Here is a 15,831-nt window from a genome sequence, read left to right as displayed (position 1 = left end):
GTGAGACAGTAGCCTGACATCTATACCTAATATTCCTAGTAGCTCAGTTTATACTCATCTATATATGTGAGACAGTAACCTGACATCTATACCTAATATTCCTAGTAGCTCAGTTTATACTCATCTATATATGTGAGACAATAACCTGACATCTATTCCTAATATTCCTAGTAGCTCAGTTTATACTCATCTATATATGTGAGACAGTAGCCTGACATCTATACCTAATATTCCTAGTAGCTCATTTTATACTCATCTATATATGTGAGACAGTAACCTGACATCTATTCTTAATATTCCTAGTAGCTCATTTTATACTCATCTATATATGTGAAACAGTAACCTGACATCTATTCCTAATATTCCTAGTAGCTCAGTTTATACTCATCTATATATGTGAGACAGTAACCTGACATCTATACTTTATCGTTATATATATATCTCAAAGTATGTCTGTCATTCCGGCTATAGGGCACGCTGATTATTTTACCAATGCGGCCACGCGTTACGATGCCCCTGTTAAGAAATAATTTTCGTAAGATTCAATCACTATATTTTGGATCAAGGCCAATTCTTCTCACGCGGACAATTAAATTGTCTCTGTATCGTCATATTCAAAGTTTTGATGGAAAGCTTCTGGTGGAACAGTAACCCTTTTTATACATACAAACACTTCTATGCAAGAATTGTTATTATTAATTCAACATATTTCAATTTATTTCTCAGTTTGTATCAATTGTATCAATACCAAATCATCTTTTATTGTAATCGTAACAAAACAGACTTAATTTAGCTATTACGTTCTAAGTATTTCATATTTACATCTAAGCCTTTCTATGGTCGTTTTATTTTTTTTAATTTATCCGATCTGCATGAAACATTTTCCTCATGATATGAAGTTTAAAAGTTATTTGAAAACTTTTACAGTTGTTTTTTATTTTGTCTCAATTTATTTCAATTATACAAAACACTTTTCTTATGATAGGTAGTTTGAAAGTTAGAATGGCAAATGTTGTTATATCTTAAATACAAATAAATTTTCTGTCGAAAGATTTTATTTCTCGGGCAACGCCAGGGTGTACAGCTAGTATTCCTAGCGTTTAGTATTCTACGCTGTGCAACTACTATTGTATAAGGTCTCAAACAATGTCTAATTTCACTATAACGATGATTGCAGCCTTCTGTTAACAATATTTATGTACATTGTTTTAGAGCAGAGCCGACGAGATGACCTTGAAGCTTTAGGTCACATGTTTATGTATTTTCTGCGGGGTAGCCTACCTTGGCAAGGTTTGAAAGCTGACACTCTGAAAGAGCGATATAAAAAGATAGGAGACACAAAGAAATCCACAAAGGTTGAGGAGTTGTGTGACGGTTTCCCAGGTAGGTTCAGGCCAGCTCTATGCATTGACGTACTAAAGGAAACTAATTAACTTGCTACCTACCACCAGCAGTAATATTATTATATTGCCTTGTCATCTATTTATTGTAGGACATTTTATATTATTATAATTATGAATCTTATTTTGTTGCAACTTTTATTCGTCCGAAGTACTATTGGTACGAACAACCTTGAAAGCACTAGCATTTGCTACAATCAGTATCACTATCAGTTACTCATGATTTAGTTGTCTATCGGTTTGAGGAGTTTCCATATTTCCAATCCATGCTTTTAGGTTGATGATGTTCAATCCCTCAGGTTGCCTTGAAGAGCATTTATAGAAATGATTTGTTCTGATGCTGTGGTTTCAGCTTAAAAATCGTGGCCTCTAATTACATCATGGTGGTTTATCCATTGCATCCAAATGTTTTTGCCTGTGTTTAAATCCGTGTGTACACAAGCGAGTAACAGGCCAGATTGTACTTAAAACTAGATCTGTTAGTCATTTAGAGCTGATAGTCATTTAGAGCTGTTTGTCATAATCGATTGATCAGAGCTCACCAGCAAGCTGTGTTTGTTATCACTCTTATTATTTTATTACGATAACCAATCAAAAAAAGGCTCCATCTTTAACTGAACGAAAAGTTACAGCGGATACGCAGACAGTGGCTTTGACAGAATGCAAATGCTGATTTCAGAGGAATTTGCTGAGTACATGAGGTACACGAGGAACCTGGAGTTTCTTGAGGAACCAAATTACTCATACTTGAGGAAGCTTTTCACAAACCTCATGGTTAAACAGGAGATAATATGTGACTGGAGATTTGACTGGATTGATAAAGTGGTTGGCACTAATACATTATTCTTTATGAGTCTATTTATGAGACTGGATGCTACCGATACTGTAGATACCAAATCCTACCGATACTGTAGACACTGGATCTTATCGATACTGTAGATACTGGCACTAGTAACTGGCATTAGCGACTGACACTAGCCACTGACACTAGTAACTGGCACTAGCGACTTGCATTAGCGACTGACACTAGCGACTGACACTAGCCACTGACATTAGCGAGTGGCATTAGCGACTGACACTAGCGACTGACACTAGCGACTGGCATTAGCGACTGACACTAGCGACTGACACTAGCGACTGACACTAGCGACTAACACTAGCCACTGACATTAGCGACTGGCATTAGCGACTGACACTAGCGACTGACACTAGCGACTGGCATTAGCGACTGACACTAGCGACTAACACTAGCCACTGACACTAGCGACTGGCATTAGTGACTGACACTAGTGACTGACACTAGCGACTGACACTAGTGACTGACACTAGCCACTGACATTAGCGACTGGCATTAGCGACTGACACTAGCGACTGACACTAGCGACTGGCATTAGCGACTGACACTAGCGACTAACACTAGCCACTGACACTAGCGACTGGCATTAGCGACTGACACTAGTGACTGACACTAGCGACTGACACTAGTGACTGACACTAGCCACTGACACTAGCTACTGGCATTAGCGACTGGCACTAGCGACTGACACTAGCGACTGACACTAGCCACCTACACTAGCGACTGACACTAGCGACTGACACTAGCGACTGGTATTAGCGACTGGCATTAGCGACCGACACTAGCGACCGACACTAGTGACTGAAACCCGCCTTTGCTAAACTCCTAATATTTTATCATATTAAAATAGTCTTTACTTGTTTCACTGAAGCTGGATATACTATTTGTGAAAATTGAAGGAAATGAGAATATGTTTTCTAGTAATATACCGGGAAGTTTTTCTCAAAAATGTTCTTGAAAAGCTTTAATTTTGCTGATTTTCAGTACTCAATGTCAAAAATGAAATGACTACTTACAAGGCTATGACTTAAGCCTCGCTCTGCTCCAAGTCGGGATTGAGGGAAAGACTACTCCCTAAACCAACTTAAAAATGTACTTAAAAAAATGTCTAATAAATTATTTTGTAACGACTTGTATATCATTTTTGTGGAACAAAAAATTATTTTGAAGAAGATTAAAAGGTATTAATGGTGTCTGTGTTTATTGGCGGTTCTGCAGGTTGAAAATCCCTATAAGAACCAAAGTGGGCGAAAGGAAACGGGTCAAAAGGTGCGTATTTTCCCTCTTAATTTAATGTTTTTAGGTTTTGATTACATATTTGTGGTTGAGTTCATCAGTTTTATCATTGCTCCTCTCTTTTGTTAATGGCATGAGTTTCTAGCATGACCAAGGATTCAATTCCCAAATGAGCAATGACCCAAATATATGGTGTCTCTTTTTAACCAATTAAATTAATAGCAATTCACTGGTTGAGTGGGTCTGTTTTCATTACTGATATCAGTCTTGCCGTTAGCGCTCATTATGTGGTCAAGACTTCTCCAAGTATGCTAGAAATCAGGCAGAACTTACAAACACAAAACATTCAAAATTGATTGTAGAAATAAACAGTACATTGGGTTAACATTCCTACTGCAAATCAATATTTCATGTTATGTAAACCACTTGTACAACTGTACTGAATGTATAGATGGAAAATGAGATAATAACTCCTAAAATATTAAGCGGTCTTTCAATGCCGGCCAACATAGTCACACGCACTTGCTTTGTGTGTTAGTATTGTGATATTTGGTTTTTTATGTGTGTAATGTATGTTTTCACAAAACCGTTACATCGGGCTTCTAATCTGGGCAGCATGTTTTGTTCAACATGTTCCACGTACGTACTGTATATATGTGATAGCAAGAGTTCAACATGTTCCACGTACGTAATGTATATATGTGATAGCAAGAGTTCAACATGTTCCAACTACGTACTGTATATATGTGATAGCAAGAGTTCAACATGTTCCAAGTACGTACTGTATATATGTGATAGCAAGAGTTCAACATGTTCCAAGTACGTACTGTATATATGTGATAGCAAGAGTTCAACATGTTCCAAGTACGTACTGTATATATGTGATAGCAAGAGTTCAACATGTTCCATGTACGTACTGTATATATGTGATAGCGAGAGTTCAACATGTTCCAAGTACGTACTGCATATATGTGATAGCAAGAGTTCAACATGTTCCATGTACGTACTGCATATATGCGATAGCAAGAGTTCAATAGCTGGCTGTTTGTTGATTTACAGGCTGGGAACAACAATGCTCAGGATGGCACGAATGCCGACACACACGTCCAGAGTAGCCCCGCAGTCCCACGGCCTACAATAAGTGAAGTCGAAGGAGAAACAATGTGAGTTCAGGATGTAGATGCGAAGCTGCTTATTATATTCTGCCAGTTACCGTAAAGCTTCTATTTGATCGTCCCCTTTATTTGATCGTCCCCTTTATTTGAGCGTCACCTCCGATAGAACTCCACTATAGGGAAGGGTTGGAAATGCAGTGCCACCCTTTAATTGAAAGCATCTCTATTTGACTGCCACTTTTACAATCTTTGATCTCTACGAACCAATAACCGAAAGTGATCAGTGGAAAGTTGTCCACAAAATTGTACTAACAATAACTCGGTTGCATCAATAGTGATAATTCTTTCATTGTTGCTGTAATGGTTGCGATGGTTCTAGTGACACGTACCTGAGTAGGCACGATCATCAGAACTACACAATGGTTACGATGGTTCTAGTGACACGTGCCTGAGTAGGCACGATCATCAGAACTACACAATGGTTCTAGTGACACGTACCTGAGTAGGCACGATCATCAGAACTACACAATGGTTGCGATGGTTCTAGTGACACGTACCCGAGTAGGCACGATCATCAGAACTACACAATGGTTACGATGGTTCTAGTGACACGTACCTGAGTAGGCACGATCATCAGAATTACACAATGGTTCTAGTGACACGTACCTGAGTAGGCACGATCATCAGAACTACACAATGGTTGCGATGGTTCTAGTGACACGTACCCGAGTAGGCACGATCATCAGAACTACACAATGGTTGCGATGGTTCTAGTGACACGTACCCGAGTAGGCACGATCATCAGAACTACACAATGGTTGCGATGGTTCTAGTGACACGTACCCGAGTAGGCACGATCATCAGAACTACACAATGGTTACGATGGTTCTAGTGACACATACCTGAGTAGGCACGATCATCAGAACTACACAATGGTTGCGATGGTTCTAGTGACACGTACCCGAGTAGGCACGATCATCAGAACTACACAATGGTTGCGATGGTTCTAGTGACACGTACCTGAGTAGGCACGATCATCAGAACTACACAATGGTTACGATGGTTCTAGTGACACGTACCTGAGTAGGCACGATCATCAGAACTACACAATGGTTACGATGGTTCTAGTGACACGTACCTGAGTAGGTACGATCATCAGAACTACACAATGGTTGCGATGGTTCTAGTGACACGTACCCGAGTAGGCACGATCATCAGAACTACACAATGGTTACGATGGTTCTAGTGACACGTACCCGAGTAGGCACGATCATCAGAACTACACAATGGTTACGATGGTTCTAGTGACACGTACCTGAGTAGGCCCGATCATCAGAACTACACAATGGTTGCGATGGTTCTAGTGACACGTACCCGAGTAGGCACGATCATCAGAACTACACAATGGTTACGATGGTTCTAGTGACACGTACCCGAGTAGGCACGATCATCAGAACTACACAATGGTTACAATGGTTCTAGTGACACGTACCCGAGTAGGCACGATCATCAGAACTACACAATGGTTACGATGGTTCTAGTGACACGTACCCGAGTAGGCACGATCATCAGAACTACACAATGGTTACGATGGTTCTAGTGACACGTACCCGAGTAGGCACGATCATCAGAACTACACAATGGTTACGATGGTTCTAGTGACACGTACCCGAGTAGGCACGATCATCAGAACTACACAATGGTTACGATGGTTCTAGTGACACGTACCCGAGTAGGCACGATCATCAGAACTACACAATAGTTACAATGGTTCTAGTGACACGTACCCGAGTAGGCACGATCATCAGAACTACACAATGGTTACGATGGTTCTAGTGACACGTACCTGAGTAGGCACGATCATCAGAACTACACAATGGTTACGATGGTTCTAGTGACACGTACCCGAGTAGGCACGATCATCAGAACTACACAATGGTTACGATGGTTCTAGTGACACGTACCCGAGTAGGCACGATCATCAGAACTACACAATGGTTACGATGGTTCTAGTGACACGTACCCGAGTAGGCACGATCATCAGAACTACACAATGGTTACGATGGTTCTAGTGACACGTACCTGAGTAGGCACGATCATCAGAACTACACAATGGTTACGATGGTTCTAGTGACACGTACCTGAGTAGGCACGATCATCAGAACTACACAATGGTTGCGATGGTTCTAGTGACACGTACCCGAGTAGGCACGATCATCAGAACTACACAATGGTTACGATGGTTCTAGTCACACGTACCTGAGTAGGCACGATCATCAGAACTACACAATGGTTCAAAATCACTAAGGTCTAAATACGATCCATTGTCTTCAGATTTGTCCTTAGTGGGTTTTACAATCTTACCTGAAGACTAAAGGGTTTTGATGAATGATGAGAATACTCTTCAGGAATACTGTACGACATAATACCAGCCTGTGTTATGGCTGTGTTATGGCTGTGTTATGGCGTATCGAAGTCCATTTTCTAACTCCAAAGCTTTACTGATTTTTTTTTCAAAACTTGCTTTAAAGATTGCTCATAATAATCACTTTGAAACCATTGAAATAATTAATAACTGTATCTGGCTAATATCTTTTACTCATTCTTTGTTCAATCCGGTCTCATACTTCGAAGTATATAAAAATGGTTTAGCAAAAATGCTGAGGCCGACAGTATCAATGTCGCTGTACCCGAATGGGAGTGCAAAATATAGGCGACGTTAGCATCGCCTTGCCCATGAAAGTGGAAATTTATCTTTCAAAAATTCTGATGAGCTAGTCAAAAAAGACAGCGCCACCCTCTATTTGAATGTCATATCTCGGGGACATTCAAACGTCACTATCGGGAAAAGGTTGGAAAATACAGATTCATGGCTTTCAAGCAGAGGTTTTACGGTCTGCTTTTTCCTATGGTACAGTCTAGTTTACTCTGGAATGTTAGCGGAACCTCAACAGACTTTAAGGTATTGTGTTCATACGTGTACATATATAAATCTCAAAGTTTGTCATCGTCTGTCATCCACTGTTTGGATGTCTGCCTGTCCAGCTATAGCTATTGAAGTCTTGGAATTAAAAGCTCACTGCTTGCTCGATTTGAACTCACGGTGATTGCAACTGCGAGTTTGTAATCCAATTGTCTAACCACGAGCTCTTATTATATACTTTATACACTCTTTTCTCGATTTTACACGCTAAATGACGTAGTAATTGAAACTCTATTAACTCTATGAAACAGAATAGAGTTTCATAGAGTTGTTTTGTCGTCGTTGTACTAGGGCTTCGTCCTCGAGTTTCATAAAGACTTTTTTGTCCTCGCCGTACTACGGCTAATTTGTTTTTCACAAAACGATCTCAACAATAATTCCTCTCGAAATTAAATCTTGTTGATGGTATCTCATCAGTTCAGCGTCATGCGTTACGGTAAAAACGGGTTTGCAAACAGATAAGTGATAAAATTTTGGTTAAAAGTTTACTATAATGCGTACTAAAACTTCCTTCTAGTATGTTTTTAGTAAGCTAAATTTATATGAGTTAGTTTAGTGCTTATATTACACGTCTGTTCACATTGTAATGTTACATTTTCTTGCAGATCATAACCACAAAATGCACTAAAGTTTTTGTAGGTTACTATAGTCACTCAGGTTAACATACTGTTTTGTTACTATTTTTTAATGATGATGATTTTGATTATTGTTACCAGGCAGTGATTGCATTAGATAATTACTATGGGTTTCTATACCACTCTATACGTCTATACAATATTTTCGCCTTACGATGCCAACACTGAAACGAACTAAAATCAATTACTTGTATACCAAATAGTTTTTCATTGTAATCGTAGCATATCAGACTATATTTAGCCATTTTTTGTTACTAATTTCACATTTACATTTAAACCCCTTTACAGTTTTATTTTTGCTCTTAATTTATTTCAACAAAACACTTCTTTCATGGTATGAAATTTAAAAGTTACAGTTTGAAAAATTTGGAAATTTGCAGTTTGAAAGTTCCCATGATACGAAGTTTAAAAGTTAAAATGGTATATGTTGTATACGGTATGTTAAATATAAATAAATTTTTTGTCTAAAGACCCGGGCGTTACCTGGGCATTCGACTAGTACATATATATATACTATTGATTACCCAACACTGCATGGGTAATAAAAAAGTTTTTGCACATGAAATTCATGTTTATATAAGATACTGTAAACTAGAAATTCCACTGTCATACAGCCCACGACCAAAGTGATATTGGAAAAAAAAGAAAGGGTACTGATGGTTGAGAAATGCAATATTAGCAGTCAAATGGCACTGCAGTGCAATAGGATAACTGCAATGGTAGCTGTAATGTACTGGGTGTGGGGGTTATTATATACAACAAATAGTAATAATGAAAGGAAAAGATTATACGTTTATATCTCTCCCCTACAATAAGAGAAATGCAATATTGGCCAATATTAGAAGTAAAATGCACTGATATTATTAGAATAACCAATATTATTAACATAGTAATAATATAAAACCAATGCACAATTTTGTTTACATTTCAAAACGTCATAGCTAACAATATCACGAAGTTGTGATATTTATATAGATTTTTAAAAATTCTGTACTACGTAGCCATTGTTCTGTAGTCATCCAAACTTATAATTAATTATTGTAATAATCTCATAAGAACCGTTAGAAAAAATATCATCGTCATTTTCTTTACTTACACTGCGTTGGACATCAGTTAGAATACCAAAGTACTCCAAATTGTCTAAAATGTCAGTTACTTTTAAATCGGCAAAAATGAAACGATTTCAGTACTCCTAACTTAATTACAGAAACCTTCGGCAATTCGACAATGCTATAGACTGGTGAAACGTGCACGATATTTTTTTCGTGAAATGCGCACGACTTAATTGTTCTATTCTCTGTTGCTCGGCGTTTTAATTTCCGGTCTTAACTTTGATAATAGTGAGGCTTAGCAAGTTTTAATAACGATTTTCGGCCAAATAAATCTGTCTATTTATGTATAATCCGATCAGATGGGTTAGTTTTAGGAATTTGCGGTAACCTTTCAAAGGCTTAGTAACATATTTAAATAGGTTTATATGCGTTTTGTATCATTATTATACTTAAATGACATTACTGAAAAATAGTTGTTGATAGAATTTCGTTACAAGGGTTTGGTGACGGCCATTAACGGATAATTTTTCGGGAGTTGTGTGCACATGTGCATTTATCATAAATCTCCCACACCAATCGCTTCGCTCTTGTTTGGTCGTGGGATAAATTTTAAATAAAGCTTTTTTTGGTTTTCTGTCAGATTTGTGTTCAGTTATAGCGATTAAAATATAGCAATAAAAATCCACTCAAGGTTTGGGTTGAACTCGCCAACCTACAGTTCTGCAGACAGGTATTTATCCAATACACTACGCTGACCAGCTAGCTATACTATGAGATAAGTTGTGCACATACTTATTACACATGCCAATCTTTCTTGGTTTCTCACTAAATATTTCGGCTAGCATTATGCTAGCTGAAATAATATATGCCCGGAGAATACAAAAGTTTTTGGACAGAAAATTTATTTTTATTTAACATATGCAAAACTTACCATTCTAACTTTCAAACTTCATATCATTGGAAAAGCGGTTTTTTGTGCAGTTCAAATGAATTAAGAGAAAAAAGAAAACAACTGTCAAGGTTTTCAAACTTTTTTAAGCAACTGCACCTTTTAAATTTCATATCATGAAATAAGTGTTTTGTTGAAATAAATTACGAGGAAAAATAAAACTGTAAAGGTGTTGAAATGTAAATGTGAAATCATTAGCAAGTGATGGCTAAATATAGCCTGTTTTGCTACGATTACAATGAAAAATTATTTGGTATACAATTATACGATTTTAGTTTGTTTGAGTGTTGGCATCATAAGGCGAAAATATCGTACAGACCTATAGAGTAGTATAGAAACCCATATTAGTTATCTAATGCAATCACTCTGTTAAAAATCATCATTGTCAGAAAATGCATGTAGTAACAAAAAAATATGTTAACATCTATTTGTGAACCAGTTATTACCATAACGGATGACGCTGAACTGAGATAAAATCGCCAGATTTCAATTTCGAGAGAAGTTATTGTCGATATCGTTTTGCGGAACACAAATTGGCTAATACGGCGAAGACGGAAAAGCATCGTGTTTTATAGTTACAATCATTATGTGATTTAGCGTGTAAAATCGGAAAAAAGGGTGTATAAAGTATATAGTAAGAGCATGTAATCATAAACCCATTGTAGTCTGGTGGTTAGACAATTAGATTTCAAACCCGGAGTTGCAATAATTGTGAGCTCAAACCCAGCTAAATGTGAGCTTTTAATTGAAAGATTTTAATGGCTATAACCAGACAGACCGACAGATATTCAAACAGGTGATAGGCTTTAAGATTTATACATGTATATATAGATTGTTGGCCAGAAGGAAAATGCTTAAAGCACATCAATTACATGTACTTAAGTACTTCTATCATATATTTAAGTACATCAGGGTCTTGGCTTTCGAATGAGCCTATATTCAATACACAAAGAATAATAGAACCTTGAGAAACTGGGTGTCAAAAGTATGTCCTGCAATAAAAAAACACTTAGTTTTGGTTCCCACAATGTGATGTCATAATAATCATTTAGCCTTAAATCGTCGATCCCTTTCTTTGCCATTGAGGCTGCGCTTTTCTGTGACAATCGGTGCTCTTAAATCCAGAGAGCGCTAATAATAAACTAGCATTATACATAATCAACAATGCCCGGGGATCGTGCTAACGCCCGACCAATACAAACGCATGTTCTGGGTTAATAGATTTCGGATGATTGTTAGAGTTTACTTTTTTCATCCTTTCGTTCATTTTAACCATTTATAGTAATTATTATCACATCGTTTTATATGATGGCAATTGTAAGTCCCATACAGAAATGATTAATAACTTGATTAATTAGTAATTAGATATCAAAAATATAAAATTTACTATATTGATATTATATTCGAGTAAATTACAGTATATGGAAAATAGAAAACAGGTGTATTAAACAGTTAAATTAATCACTTTGCGTATGATACTAGCTAATAGGCAGATTAAGTTATTTACTGTAGGCTTCTCTATTTTGAACAATCCCGGAGTGCAGTGAGTCAACCTCAACGATTGATTTTTTTCAATTTATTTCAATTATTACAATTGATTCACTTCTACACCAAAATTAAACAAAAACAGAAATGACTACTAGCAACATACCTGGTTGTTAACCACCCATTGTGGTAAAGCTAATGAAATCGCATTGATTAAATTGTGACCTGCAGTGGCGTGGTCCTAGGACTATATGTAAATTGCACTCTTGCGAGATCACGCAATGCTTAAAATTAATTAGCCTCAGTCGTGCCCCTCAACATCACAATAAAAAGAGAGGGCTAGTGCATAATATCATCGGGAAAATATAGTATGGTGCTTGGAATCTGAGTTATTTATTATAAAAATAATCTTTATATTGAGAGTTAATGACACTGATTCCCTTGTCATCTTCATTAGTTCTCTAGAGTTGTCCTACCTTCGCATGCCACTAGCGTCATTATCATAGTTGATAAATATAAGCGGTACGTGATAAAATAAGTGGTAAGAGCACACAACACCGAATATGAAAATTGTGACATCACAATTTCCGAGCTTATACCTTTGAACATTTCTGCGGTAGAGCTTTGGGAAAATCCTATAAACACCAACCAATGTCTGTCTCACCATGTCAAACAATGGCTCATTTGAAAGCCAAGATATTGAAGAACCTGAATAAGCTAAAACAGTACTTATGTAATTGATGTGCTTTAAACTCACATGGGCAGCAAGACTATTGCAATCAATATAGAGCTGTGATAGGCACTGCAGCCGGCACAGCATGAATTACACAGGAATAACCACGGTACACACAAATGAACTAACACCTTTATTTAAAAGTTAGAATGTTACATACATTTTGATTAAAAGTAAATTTTCTGTGCAGAAACTTTATTATAACCCGTGCAATGCCGGGCATTCATCTAGTTTATTTATATATTTGATTATTTTTATATTTGGCCAGTATGTTTGAGCTGGCTGACACCTACTTTTGTAATTTTCACCGCTAGGAAGTTGACAAAATTAATGATGTATTACACATTTTTAGGGTTGCGGGCTCCCCTGAAGGCATATCAACCACTGAAATTTTACACAATTTTGTAATATCTAAAGGATTTGTTTGCACACGAAGTTTATTATATGTTTATTATATGCAAATGAGAATAGAAATTCTCTAAAACTTCATATCACAAGAAATGTGTTTTGTGAGGTTTAAAAAAATTTATAAAAAATAAGACAACAGTAAAGGTGTTTAAATGTGAAATAATTAGTAAGTAATGGCTAGATGAAGTGTGTTCTACTACAATGATTGCGATAACAATGATACCGACACAATTAATACAAACTGAGAAAACCAAATAAAAATCATGAATATGTTGAACTAGTATTACATGTGAGTACATAAAAGTGTGTGTATAAAAAGATTGCTGTTGCTGTAGAAGCTGTCTGTCAATCTTTGAATACAGCGATGCTGGTACAAGCGTGAAAGGAGGTATCGAAATTAAATACATCATGGAAGCATGCAATCAATAAAACTTCAATTTATTTATTCCTTTTCAAATTTGTACAATATGCGCAAAACTAAAAATGAATGCAGAGTGCAGTCTATCCTTGTGAAAGTCCCCTAGCGATGAACTGGTTCATGTCAGCTATAAAAAGGGAAATCTACTCCAAGAATAGCGTGAGACTTTCTCAATTAGTGAATAGAGTTTGACCATCGCTCTTCCTTCATCTACAACAATTGCTTTTCATCAATTCGTTATCGTGGTGCTGATTGGCTCACAAATGTTCTGTGTTTTTTTCCCCTCTTTGATTCTCAGCCAATCATGCTTCACCATAAATTTCTTGTTAATCTCTTGATGATGTGAGTATAGTAAGTGCAATGTACTATACAAGTCACATACGCAAGGACATGTACATGTGTACATGTGCGTAAATGTTTAGTAATTCTAAAACTTTAGAAAGTAGTTGAAGTAGTCTGAAGTGTTAACCGTTTTGCAGGCATAGCGACATTGTTGTCGTTTTGCGATACTGATGCTAATGGGCAGAGCGACTATTATGTCGCCACACGAACGGTTTTATAAATTGATTTCTGGTTAGCATATTGCCTTTTTTTATTTAATTTTGTTACCAATAGTAAACTACAATATATTGGTTAGCAACCAAAAAATAAGCCGTTTTGAGAAAAAAACGATCATTTTTGCAAAACTAAACGAACGAAAAATACGAAATAAAAACATTTAAATAAAATTGGGAATTTTGTTTGTAGCTTGTTTATGCTTTTGTTTCTGCTTTCTGAATGTTTTCCCATAGTGCAGCAACTTTCTTTTACTGTCGTATTATCCTCCAAAGGCTATAAGCAAAGGCAAGGCTATAGAGGAACAAGAATAAGCACATGATGTCAAGACTGCTGTGTAGGCCTCTGCAAGGGCAAATGCTTCCAAAAGTATCATAGCTAGAAAAACACTTATAGGAGAAATTGACTTGAAAAATGTTTATTTGTATTTACCTGTATAATAAAAACATAATACACATATACAGTATCATAAACTAGAGTGTATCAATGATTTTTTTTAAATAGATTTGTGAAAAATTAATTTGCCCATGGGGTCTCAGATAGCCCAAAAAACTCGCCTGCGAAAGGGTTAAGATTGCGACCCATTCATAAAAAAACTTAGTTTCATATACGTGGAAATTTTCATTTCATGGGTCGGTTCTGGAAAATAACCCTAGGGTAAAGTACGAGGAATTATATTATTGGGGTATGATAGGCATGACAAAAATCTCTGGTTTGCTGTCTTTGAAAATAATTTCGGTCTGGTTGGAACACAAAGGCAATATGGCCCTTATGGCGGTTGTGTCCTTATAATCGATATTTCACTAAGTTTAGAAGAATATTTAAAAAATTGATCATTCAATTAAAGCTTGAGAAAGAAGAGTCTGACAGTTTATCTACAGAATTTGTGTTCAGATATTGTTTGGTATATTTGTGTGCTGTTGGGTAACAGAAATGAGAAATAATGTTAGCGCGAAGATTATTTCCTTCATGCATTATTACAGATGCTGCTTCTTTAAAAAGGGAAGAAAAAAGCCGACACAGCCAGCTCGTAAAGTATATGTTTGACTTGATAGATAAAATTCTAGTTTGGCCTAGCCAACAATCTCACGAGCCTCCGTGGATTCCATAGGAATCCTGACTTTCCCAGACATCCCCCGTCCGACTATCCAGCTCTGGAGGCATCATGTAACCAACTCTCTGAGCAGTCCAGCCTCCGCAAACCAAGCCTCTGAATGATGACAATAGTCTTTGAGTATTGCCATTGTATATATATATATATACATATCTATATTCTTTTATCTGTGTCAGCATTCACGTCGCTGCTCCAACATGGACATAATCAATTGTGAAAAGAAATCAGCATTTCTTGCTCAAACCTAATTTGGATGCTGAGGTAGTAAGATGGAGTGCACTGTATTACTGTTACATGATTCATGCCCTTCTTTCCCATGTTTCTTACGATTCTGCTGATCTGACCACTATGAATCTGCAAATTCAGTCTCATTGTTTACTTAAATGCTGATAAAACATATTGCACTGCCTTTTTACCAACTAAGTTGGTCTCACTATGTAGCATGGCATGGTTGGTTAGATGTGGTGGAGTTTTTACTTCGTCATTTACAGTAAAAGCCAAATAAACGTATGTCATGTGAAGTATATCTGAGAGCAATGTATGTGTTTTACATAAGACCATGAGCACTAGTGCTGGGCACAGGTAATAAAACTCGTTGGACTCTCCGGTTTATCTTTTCTCGAGTTTCGGGTAATAGAGATTTTGCACATTTCAATCTTGTGAGTTCGGGTTTTGTTACACGGATCCGTCGAGTAGTGTACAAAAACTCGGTTCATTGCGCCCTGCGCTCTAAACACTGTTTAATAGCCTATCTGTTAACCTTTTGAACCCTGGCCTTTTTTGTCAATGCGTGTCAGTAACCCTGGGCAATCTGTTCAACGATCTGAAGTTGATAAACTTTTATTATATACATGTATATCTGATCGTGTTCATAATACAAAGATATTTGTAA

The 15,831-nt window shown here is 36.9% G+C and overlaps 1 protein-coding gene across 3 annotated transcripts in view; it reads left to right on the top strand.

The window, feature by feature from the left end:
* LOC137387452 (casein kinase I-like) overlaps positions 1 to 15,457 on the top strand; it is a 73,687-nt gene extending 58,230 nt beyond the window's left edge. For 2 of the 3 annotated variants that reach the window (XM_068073879.1, XM_068073880.1), the window contains exons 7-11: positions 1,213 to 1,383; positions 2,080 to 2,225; positions 3,475 to 3,525; positions 4,552 to 4,655; positions 14,809 to 15,457. In XM_068073879.1, the coding sequence (XP_067929980.1) occupies positions 1,213 to 1,383; positions 2,080 to 2,225; positions 3,475 to 3,525; positions 4,552 to 4,655; positions 14,809 to 14,872 (536 nt within the window). In that variant the 3' untranslated portion in view covers positions 14,873 to 15,457. The remainder of the gene's footprint in view (positions 1 to 1,212; positions 1,384 to 2,079; positions 2,226 to 3,474; positions 3,526 to 4,551; positions 4,656 to 14,808) is intronic. The other variant, XM_068073881.1, reaches the window with a different exon arrangement.
* The last annotated feature ends 374 nt before the right edge of the window (positions 15,458 to 15,831 follow it).

This window comes from Watersipora subatra, chromosome 2 (genome assembly GCF_963576615.1).
Source record: "Watersipora subatra chromosome 2, tzWatSuba1.1, whole genome shotgun sequence".
Lineage (NCBI taxonomy): Eukaryota > Metazoa > Bryozoa > Gymnolaemata > Cheilostomatida > Watersiporidae > Watersipora > Watersipora subatra.
Note: the sequence above shows the minus strand (reverse complement) of the source record. Positions and strands in the feature narration are given on the sequence as shown.